At 40.9% G+C, this 11,653-nt stretch overlaps 1 protein-coding gene across 1 annotated transcript in view; it reads right to left on the bottom strand.

The window, feature by feature from the left end:
* Positions 1-6,402, bottom strand: part of LOC123028415 (vomeronasal type-2 receptor 26-like) — a 6,877-nt gene extending 475 nt beyond the window's left edge. Inside the window, exons 1-4 of the mRNA XM_044440179.1 lie at positions 5,602-6,402; positions 3,718-3,948; positions 2,873-2,999; positions 1-418 (exon numbers count right to left, since the gene is read on the bottom strand). The exon at positions 1-418 is cut by the window's left edge and continues 475 nt beyond it. Of these exons, the coding sequence (XP_044296114.1) occupies positions 1-418; positions 2,873-2,999; positions 3,718-3,948; positions 5,602-6,402 (1,577 nt within the window). The remainder of the gene's footprint in view (positions 419-2,872; positions 3,000-3,717; positions 3,949-5,601) is intronic.
* Between the last annotated feature and the right edge of the window lie 5,251 nt (positions 6,403-11,653).

Here is an 11,653-nt window from a genome sequence, read left to right on the forward strand (position 1 = left end):
CTCCGAACATTGGAGCCTGGTTTGGTGGCCATGAAAGCAAGCACCACAGTAACCGTCTTGGCCAACACAGAAGCAACCGCCAGAGAGAAGATGATGGCAAAAGCAGGCTGTTGGAGAAAGCAGGTTGCCTTGGTCGGTTGTCCAATAAATAGGAAGGGAGAAAGAAAGCAGAGGAGGAGAGAGATGAGCAGGGTGTAGGTGAGGTCCCTGTTGTTGGCCTTGACGATGGGGGTATCCTTGTGCTTGATAAAGATTGCAAGCACCAAAGATGTGAGCCCTGAAAGGGACACAGCAATTGAGGCCAAGCTAATCCCCCAAGATTCTGCAAATGATAGCACATTGATATTTTTGGGAATGCATGAATCTTGATTCTGGCTGGGATACTGATCTTCTGGGCATTCACAACAGTTGTCCATGTCTGAAACAAAGAAATGAAAAAATATATCTTTCCTATTTCAGCATTAACTATGTTTTAATGGAGATCTAGTATTATGAATTTCTTTGACAGAAAGATAGCTTTCCTTGCTGATTTAAGGGGAAGATGTTTACATATGAAAAATAATCTTCTCATAACATATTGAGGGTGTTAATTGTTTATTCATGTGAGTTGTAACAGTCTTTTATCTCCTTCTTCGGATTTGCTCTTTAAGTCAGTTCTTAATTTTTGTTCTTAAACATCTACCTTTCTTTTTTAAAAGATGTGTTACACATTTGTAATAACCTCATTTCTCTAGTGCAAATACCAGAAAAGTGATCAATCATTTCTACACACTTCACTGTCATTTAGAATTGATCCCATGGCTGCCATGCTGGACCTCACCCTTACCAAGAACATCAGGGCTGAGGTTTGAGATGTTAAACACTCGTTCAATTGATTTGAGGGAGTCAAACTTCATTTGAAGTGGTGACATCATGGTAGCTTCCAGCTAGATGCTTCCAGGAAGGGCATCCTGATGCTCCATGATAACAGTAATGCTGTGAAAATCCCCCCCATTTTGCCCTTGGGGTTCCATTATGATGTAGCACTTCCCAGAATGAAACATATGGGTCACTTGAATTGATTGCATGGCATCCTTTCACTCTGCTCTCACAATGATCCAGACTCCCCTTCTTCAGCCTTGGTGGGAATTACAGGAACATAGTGACCAGAGGAAGAGACTTTTTCTCACCACTGCTTGGTGTTTCTGCTCCTTCCCAGTACCCTGTTGTGTGCACATGGGCTGTCAATACCCCACATCCTCTTTTCTGGACAGAGGACACATGGGGATCTGCTTTGGATTTCTGCAGGAGAAAGGGAAACTCGCCAGTAGTTTTCTGGGTGTGGGATTCTTCCTTAGCAGATGATGGCTAGATTACCTCTTTCTTCATGAACTAGTTCTTCATCCTTGATAGTGGAAATCATTTTTTAATGACTGTTAATAGTGTTGTGTACACACTACTGTTTGGGAAAACTGCAACAAACTCTTCTCCCTTACCTGCAGTCAGAGATAATCACCTATGGGCAGAATGAGTTGTGATGCTGATGGCAAATGGATATGATTGAAACAATATAGACTAACACAACAGACACAGTGGCAGCAAGAATCACAATAGCTTCAAAATGGAAATCACCAAAGACCCCACCCATTGAAGAATAGAGAAATAGATTAGCAGAATATGCAGTGAAGGCAAAGCTAACTAATTATGTAAACAAAAGACTGTTAGGGGAATTTGATGGCACATGTAAATTTTATCATGCTTAGCATGATTAACAGATGTCCAGGGGAGTTCGGAAGAGAAAAAGAAAAGCATTAGAATTTGAACTGGTTATAAAAAATATTGATCTATGGAATAATGATTCTTTTTTCTTTTTTTGCAAACTCTCATAGCGCATGGCAAGATATGAAAAGAGACAAGTTTTGGGGGATGCAATATATGTGCTGTGTTTGTTTATAATTCCCTTGGCAACTTTATTTATTTTTTTCACTCCAGTCTGTTCTGTTTGTTAGTTTTTCCTTTGTTCTGTATTTTTACTATGTAATTGTTTATGTTGGAAAAATAAAAATCATGAAAATAACACATAAGACAGAGAACAGAAAGGAGATGTAGGATTTTATGCTATTGGTAAATCAGAATGATGACTCTACATAAGGATGCCAGATCACACAAAACACATAACACATATCAATAAGCCAACTAACCATTTCCAGCTGTTTTTCTCTTATTCAAGACACTTGTTTATTCTTGTGTAAGGTCCCTCTCAAAAAGAAATGAATAAAGCAATTCAATAATCAGACTAAGTTGATTTTGCTTTGCTTTGCTCTTTTCTTTTCTTTTCCTTTCTTTTCCTTTTTGAAAAATGCATATCCACCCAATGTGGAAATAATGACATTGGAAAAATGTATATTGTATTTCAAAGTGTAAATTAAAGAACACAATAGTTTGAATATGATTGAAAATTGAGAAATTTGCAAACATTTCTTAAAAAATAAAATGTAGTATGCTGATTTTCATGTTTTAGGCTGTCAATGGGACTAAGATACATAATTTGAAACAGAAAGGAAATTCTGGTACCATTCTGCTACTATTACCAGACACCTTGAATCATTTAGACTCCACTTGGAAGGAAGAACTGTCAAAAGCAAACCTACTCTCTTCTTCCAGTGCCCATGCCCTGGCAAATTCCTTTACAGAAAACATGAGGGAGGCTCCCTCTTAAAATGTGTACCTTTTGCAAAAGCTTAGTCCATAGCTGACCACAAACCACCACATCAACCTGAAATAGTAAAATACTTTCCATCCCCTGATCTTGTAAACTATCCAGAGAATAGGCTAATAGGAAAAGCATTAAAATGTTTTAAGTAAGTAAATAAAGACATTTTCTATCACGTACCCTCTTGATTGGAAATCTTCCCTTCTGGGCACGGTGCACAATCATAACAGCAAAACTTCTCCCCTTCCCTCTTTCTTTTCTGATACCCGGCTGGGCAGGAGTTGCTGCACACTGAAAGAGGAGCCACCTGGCCATAACCATGAAGGATGGTTAGGAAAGAGGAAAAAACATTCTTGAGTCATCAGCAAAATACTAAGAAATGTTTGGTGGCTGGATTGTTTACCTAAGTAAATTAAACTCTATGAGGTGTTCCCATGAGGTGTTCTATCCTTCTTAACATGATGGATGGATGGATGGACTTCCTGGAATCTTGACCCAAGGATGTTCATTGAAGACATCTTATCATGGCCCTTTCAATAAGTCCACTAGCTGGTGAGGCTACCTGAGGAATACTATAAAGTTGGGCAAAGGCTGGTTTCTTTGACATGGGCAAGGTATTTGAAAGAGAGATGTTAAATCTCCTCCTGATTTCTTGTTAGAGAAGCTCTGAAGTGGTGCATTCCAGTTATGGGGAAGCTCAAAAGAAAAAGGAGGAATAACAATAAATACTAATAAAATGCCAGCCTACTTTAAATCTCCTACTTCCAATCACTAGGCCTTAGAAAAGTCAATCAGCTTGTTGGAATATGTGGAAAAACCTTCCTTCCATGTTTGCCATTGTGTTCCCTGTGATTGTCTTTTCCAGGAAAAGCATACTCAAGAAATAATACAGAATGTCTGTCTATCATCTTTAGCCATTAGCCATGAAAGCCTTGGGTCAGGAAGCACTCCGAATCCCCCATTCATGCATCCTGGATGCCTTCAGCAATGCTCTCAGATGCATGGGAATTCCCTCAAATCCACACCTGGTTAAAGCTCTGTGGCCAGGAAAGCATGTCCTTCTGAATACTGAATTGTTCTCCTTCAGAACCACTGGGATCCACACTTCCAACCCTCACTCGGTGAAAGAAGTTCTCCTTCAATGTGACAATGATCATTGTGATGTCAAATCCAGCTACCATTTCCCTGTTCTCATTAAAGGACACAGTTTCACCAGCTGAGTTGTTAAAGGAAATCCCTTGAAGAAATGGGTGAATCTAGTTGAAGGAGAACAAGAAACAGCAAAGTAGTATACCCTCTCTGACAATACTGTTCAGATTTTAATGTATGTACTAAATGCTAAAGGTGTGTCTTCCATTTAGAGAACTTTTAAATCAGGTCATTCCAAATAGAGTTGGGGCTAGTCTAAAAGTAAATAGATGTCCATGAAAGAAGTCTGAATTAGGTCTTCATGAGAAATCTATTTTGGGGGTTTGACTGTCCATGAAAATAAATACTCCCCACTCCACATCTGAAAGAAGGAAATTGCCACACACAAAAAGCAGAGAATGCAGCTTTGTGGCCATCAAGTTTGACTCAAATCAGAGAAATAACTGTGCCAGAGACAAAACTGGACCCTTGTTTTTACTTCTAGCCATAGTGCTTTTGTGAGGGATGGTTTAAGAATTTCTCAGAGGCTGAGAAGTTCATGCCTGTCAGTTGGCAATGCTGGTTATGCTCAGGACTTCCAGGAAATGACCTCAGAACCAGCACTTCCACTCAAGTATGCAAGATGTTCATTTCTGGATGCTCCTCAGAACCACATTAAGCCCCCCTGCCATTTTCTTTGGGGCTGTCACTACAAGGAGGGCAGGACTGCACCTCCCATGCATGCAGGTAATAATACCTAAAAAGGCACAGGGTCCCAGCAGGCAGTGGGCAGACTGAACCATTGTGGACAAGACTTTCCACCTCTGCCTTCTCTTCTTACACTGTGTTTTTATATTTGTTTTTGCCACATAGTGTTCTAGTCCACATGATTTGAGAGCCATTGATAAGCTAAGATAGCTTGTTAACTACCCTGTGTTTGCCAGCTGAATTCACATAAATTTTACTGCTAGAGACATTCACATTCAACTTGATTGACATAAAGATTCTTGCTAAATTCTTGCTAGAGACTAGTCATCCTCTCCAGACATGGTTAGGGTAGTTGGTTTTGGGTTTTCTTACCTACAATAGGTGATGGGCAGTAAACCGAGTCATGGGTTCAGCCACCCATGCTCAGCGGGTTAGAACATCACATTTCACATTGTCCAATGTGAGTAGTGGCGTAACTCAGAATACCAGGTTGGGTAACACACTATTGTGAACAGTAACCTCCTGCAATCATGCCAACCAGGTCAATGAAAGATTACCAAGCCAACATTTTCCTGGAAAGAAGCAATGGAGCTTGCTTCTGAAGTCACCTCAAAATCAAATATTTCAAACTCTGTACATTAGATATGATATCTATCTTCCTTTTGAACACGTTCTCCAAGTGAAATATCTCGTTGCATCTAAGCATCGGAAGTGTGGCACGATTCATGCTCTAAATTGTGTAAATTAAGTTTGAAAATATCCAATGTGGTCTAAAACAGTAAATGCCCATAGCCACTGGTTATTCTTCCCATGATTGTCTATGAGAACAAACAAACTTTTCCACAGTTAATTTCTGATTCAGACTCAGGACAAAGATGTCCATCTCCACATTGACCCACAGTGAGGAAACCAGTGTTCTGAAGTGCCTAAGGGAAATGCAAATGGATCTTCAACTCTAAGTTTGTCCAACACTGATTGACTTCCATTCATTCACAGTCCTTGGATTGAAGGACGGTGTTTATGCCAAAAATCATACTGGTAGTAGAGATGTTTCATCAGTGGAATTCAATTACCTGCCATGGCTGCACTGTTTGAAGTTCAGGGTTTTTGCGTGCCAACATAATTCTCTGGTTTGATTTGGATGTGATGAAGGCATGCAAAGCACGAGCCACAGCAGAGACAGCATTATAGACACTGTAGCTGTGACCGCTCATGCTCATTTCAAAGAAAGTCTGAGGAATAGTCTCCAACCTCTCCTCTCTGGTGCAGGTTCTATCAACTTCTTCAGTATCCCCAGGATGTGGAAATGAACAGGTAAAAGCTTGTTCCCAGAAGTCCTTGAGAAAACCATTGTCTTGAGTCTGGTGAAACCTGATGCTCTGGAGATATCTGGCATAACCTAGAGGTTCATTTGAGTGACTAGCGAAGGAAATGATGCTTTGGAAGAACACTAATGCCCAGGAAATTGAGATGCTTGTTAATGCAAAATCAATTTGGGCTGTCAGAATCCACACATGTCTGGGAGTTGTGTTTTCACTATATTCTGCATCTGCTGAAGCCAGCAAAGCTGTCAGCCATAGAAATGTCATTGTTTCACCATACAGAAGAAATGCATTGGCTTTGAAATTGCTGATGTGCCTATAAGTAAGGCTACTCATTCTGGCCAGTGTATCAAAACTAGGAAAATGACCTTCATTGGGGATTCTTTGTGTGAAGGCTGAACAAATCCCCTTCTCTGAAAGCAAGGGCTCCAGTGCCTGCAGGAATCGGTCTCCACTGTCATCATCCACAGCAAAGATCCCAATCCATGTCCATCCAAAATGGTGAAACAAATGGATAATCCCTGTATACTGATGGGTTTCACTGGGGGCCATGCAGTAGAATGGAGGAACCCATGTTGCATCACTCTCCTTTTCAGTAAATGAGCCATATGCCACCTAAAATGAGAGATAGTTATGTGTTATTGATGGATGAAGAGAAGTCCATGAGGGTACATCAACACAGGATAGCATTTTGCAGTCGGTCCCAGTTTCTGGAACTTCAGAGGTTGTGTAAGGGCCAAATACAATATGAGAGAAAAATGTACCTGGGAACAGCCAAGGTTTCCTGTTTCCAAATTGCTCTGGACAAGATTGCTTTCTGAAGTGTTCCAGTCTGAGCTTCATTTCTCCCAGGAACAGAGATAGCTGCTTGTCCAATATCAGTTCTTTCTTACCTGTGGAGTCTTGTATAGGCCTAAGATGTCTGCCACCTGGAAGGAGATATCAGAGCTATATCCTGCAATAATGGCTATTACATTTCTCTCTGTGCCACACTTGTAATTGGGAACAAATTCATGGGATTTGAAGAGCAGTTCCAAAGTAGTGCGAAAGGCCATCTTCTTATCATTGTAGCTGTCAAAGATGTGAAAGCCAAGTGTGATGTTGGGTAACATCTTGAGGTTCTCGTTGATGGTTTCTATGGCAAATGCAAGGGCCAGGATATGCTGATAGAACTTTGTGATCATACTGAAAGCAAAGGTATATACTCTGTTGGAAACATTTGTCAAATACATCAAACCATTGCATAACAATCCTCAAAGATGCCTGCCCTGTTCAATGAAGCAATCTGAATTTAAACATATTCCCCATAATCAAGATTATTGTGTACAGCTTGGAAATCGCATCTTCAACTGGGTATAATTTGGACAGTCTCAGTTAAAGACCGGGAGTCTTTCTCAAACTTACTGCATTACAGCTCACAGGAACCTATTACCCTCTATGAGTAAAAATAGAGCATTTTCCACAGAGCTATGACAAATGTTTGTAGTTTGGAAGTGTCTCACTGATCTCCTGAACATTAATGCTCAGTTTGGGCAAAATTTGTCTTCATATTAGGAAGTGGCTTTAGTGGAGTTGAGTCCGGCTGCCTTCTCCAACTCAGTGCCAATGGCCAGTGCAGGCTGCAGAATGATGGGATATGCAGAACAACAAATATGAAGATCACCAGCTTGGAGAAGGTTACCATGCTTGGAAAATGAAGTAGAATGAAGAAGACCCATGTCCAGATGCACATTTAGCCCTGCAGCTCATTGGCAGCTGATGAAGAAATATTCATCTCTCAATCTAAACCTGCTGCATGGGGTTAATTTATCAATGAAATAGGAGGGAAGATGACACTTCTGACTTCCAGTCCTTTGGAAGTATGATGTGATACATGAAGAAGGTATAACTGAAGTGGATTGTGATCTGATTTCTTTGTCTCAAAAATAATATATTGTTAAATAAATGACAAGTATGATAGTTCTCCCTCTATTCTCAGGAAGTACCAGAATCTTATTCTGTTTCATAATGTTTACAGCATTGGCAATGTTGTTAAGTGACACACAGCTTGGCCAGTTCTTGTAAAAGTGCTATCCCTACCTCCTCCTCCCAGTCTTCCTAGTCTGTCCTTTCAAATATCCAGCTCTTCATTATTGCCTTCCAGAAAGATTTTTCCAGCAACCTCTCTCTCTCATTCTGTCTCTCTTCCCCTCATTCTCTTCCTAATTTGGTCCTTTCAAATATTCAATTCTTCATGTTTGCCTTCCACAAACCTTTTCTACAGATCTGGTATAAGCAAAACATTTTAACACATTATCATGGCAGATACAAATTGCAACTTTGAGCATCTGAAAATGTACAATTTATGAAAATATCCTGACAAAAGGAAAGACTTACAGTCATGGACATAGGATTCTCTGAAATTTTCTCTGAGGAGCTATACATCCATTTGGGGGGATGAGGCTGGGGACCATGAACAGGTCCTTAAAGGATGGACATCTTGCATGGATACACAGCCTCACTGACCTTGGAGACAGCACCCACTGCTGGTACTGTGCATGAGACTGCAAGGTATCTGGGGAAACCTAAATGGTATGGAGTTGCAGCAGGGGGAGAAGGGGCTGCCTTCAAATTCTCCAAGCCCTGGAGCAGATCTGCAAACCAAGTGGAAATCATTACCCTTGAACCCAACATGTGCAAACAGAAGGAAGGTGCTACACAACTGGCATATTTCCAAAAACTGCTTGGATGAAAAGCTGGATAGATGAAACCAATGACCAAAGAAGAAGTGTACAGAGAGAAAGTTCCTTGATGCACATTCTTTGGGATTTGTGTTATCTTAATAGCACATTTTTAACTGACACATCCTATGGATATTGGAGGTTGGGGGAGATATTCCCTTACATTGGAATTTGGAAGTGTGTCTCCATTGAAGGGTGCTGCTGGAACAAAACTCCAGGAGAAAGGAAAAATATCTGAGAGGCAATGCCTCCAATGAGGAGGTCCCCTGGCTGGTACCATTCATGGGGAACAGGAAGGGGGTCATGCCCTGTGCACTTGGAAGTCTCTGCTTTGTATGCCATGCTGGCAAAGAGAAGCAGCAGTAGTACCAACAGTGTCACTGTCCGAAAGCGCAGCTTCTCTCTATAGACAGCCTGTCTGGAGTCCATCTGCAGTCTCTTCTCTTGAATACACCTGGAGTAAAGAGTCAGCCCCTGGATTAACACAGATCCTGCCAATATGCTGTGTAAAGATGAGGAATTCAGACTTAATTCAACCTAAAGTTTAAAATAAGTAAGATAATCCTTCATGGATTGTAGGTCCTTCCTTGGCAATGAAAGTAGTGATGGGCCCAGTGGTGGGAGCAAGAATGGGCCCTGGCTACATCCTCTGTACACCCCAACTTCCAATTTCACAAGTGGAGGATTTTATAACCACTTTCAGCCTTGCATTTTTTTAGTTGCCTCTTAGGAAGAATCTGGAACTCCCCCACCCCACCAAGTCAATTACAGTCATTTAAATAATTATAGGAATAATGACAGATCCATGAGTTGGAATCATATTTTTCCCTCCTCAGATCTAGTCCCAACTCTAATCTTTCTAAGAAGGGAAAAAAGTTAAAGAAGGTCTGAGATGACCATGCTGAGTAAATTTTAAAATGGAATGGTGATTGTGTGTTTGTGCATGTGTGTGTGCATGTGTGTCTTTGTATAGGAGTTAGCAATCACACAAGTGGATTGTCTCTTAGATATTTGGAACGCATTCCTCTGTCTTTGAGACATAACAAAGTTCTTCCTCCTGGCCACCTCCACCGCCACATGATGAATCAGAGAATCACACTCACTCCAATCCTCTCTATTCACAAGTTGGTCATACAAAAGGGCATCCATGTGGAATCAACAGCTTTTGTGTTGGTGTTTCATGTAATCTAACATTAGAATGATGGACAACAGGATACTGCATGCTAAAATGTTGAGTGTGCAGAAGCTCTTCTAAGAGAAACAGTCGTAGAGGTAATTTGGAGAAGTTCAATCAGATATTCTACTCACAAACAAATTGAATAGAGGAACAGGACCTTGGTCCACACTGGATTGCTCCTCAGGCTCTGTAAGTACACAATGAACACCCATGCATGCAAAGCCACTCCATACAGAATTTGCTATAGGTGAATGGACACCAAAGGAAAGGCACACTAAACTTCAAGTTATACATTGGGGTAGGAAAATCTGTATCCCTATCCATGTCCCAGTGTCAAAAATTAAAATACCTTGTTCAAAGAAAGATAGGGATCCCTGGATGTTGTCTTTCACCATAATTCATGAATGGGTAGAGATCAAGCTTGCACATTATGCCTTAGTTAAGTTTCACATAGGGTTTAGATGGAAAAACATGGGACTCTGCATATCCAAGGGCCTGGGACAGCCTTCAAATTGGTACTGAGAGTGTGGGGACAACAGGAATCCTGTTGTGCTCCTCCAAATGTGAAGCGATTCTGCCTGGATGTTATTCTTGGAGTACAACTTCAAGAACAAGGACAACCTGGTTCTCCTATGCTCCTCCCCAACACTATCAGGAAAATCATAGGGTTCTTCAGACCTCAGGGTCTTTTCTCCCACTCCCACACCCTCTTTCCCACTTCCTTTTGAGATGGCCAAAATGGACCCTTAGATAAAATGAATGGCATGAGGTAGGGCACCAGAGGAATCCACCACTACCATTCCTCACTCTCAGCTTAGGATATTCCAGGAAACTCTTTTCAGTGGAAAATCCACTGGATTCCCCAAATTCAACTTTGTGGACTACAGTGTGCTCTGCAGCAGCCCAAAGTCCAAGTACATGCCCAGCACTTCTGGGGTTCATGGGGCAATCACCATCCACGAACCCATTCCTGCTACCAGGGGTCCACAAGCATTAGGGACTACCTCTTGGCCTAGCTCAACTTGCAGGAGCAGACAAAGCATGCTAGAAACGTCAGGAATAATGGAGGCATGGATTATGGAAAGATATCCATGTCTACATAGCATGCAACTGAGCTTCCATGTTTAGAGGGTTACATGCAATGAGAGAACAACACGCTGGATGGTGCCCACTCACTGATGGATGTCAGTAAGCATCATGTACAAGACTCAACAGGAGAGAAAAATGCTCTTGTATCAAATGATCAAGAGATAATATACACAAACTGCAGAAAAAGTAATGTTGAAAGGGAACTTGAACAAATGCAACTGAAGAAAATGGATGCATGTGTGAATTGCAGGTTACATTCTACAATCTTCATTTTTATCAGTTGGCTTTTACTTATGTTTCATCAGGAGGAGGAGACAAATGAGCACATGTGGCACATGTATCAATGCTACATTGACCAAATCTTGTTGATGTTAATGAACAAATTCCAGTTCTGAGATGATCCAAATGCAACTCTGTCTCCATACAAATATACAAGATAGAACAAAGGTATATTGCAGAATAAGAGAATGCATTAATTATTGAATCCAATAATTAGTGAAAATACAAGAACGAGAAAAGACCAACTTCCTGTCTCCTTTCCTCTTACAGAATCTCTAAAGAACCTCTCTACAGAACAGAATTTCTACAGAAACTCTAAAGAACAATAGCCTTTCGAGTTTATTATTTATTAAAGTTTATTATTATTTCTCTTTATCAGATGCTCCCTATTATTCAGGTCAGGTCTCAACAGAATGATGTAGCATTTGGGACTAAAGATGCAGATCAGTAACCCTGCACCAGATGCCAAAATGGAGAAGATCTCAACAGCTACCATGTGTTTCCCTTTGGTGCTCAGGTACGTGGGAACAAACGACAG

The sequence above is a fragment of the Varanus komodoensis genome, unplaced genomic scaffold, assembly GCF_004798865.1.
Source record: "Varanus komodoensis strain SLA01 unplaced genomic scaffold, ASM479886v1 scaffold366, whole genome shotgun sequence".
In the NCBI taxonomy this organism is placed as follows: domain Eukaryota; kingdom Metazoa; phylum Chordata; class Lepidosauria; order Squamata; family Varanidae; genus Varanus; species Varanus komodoensis.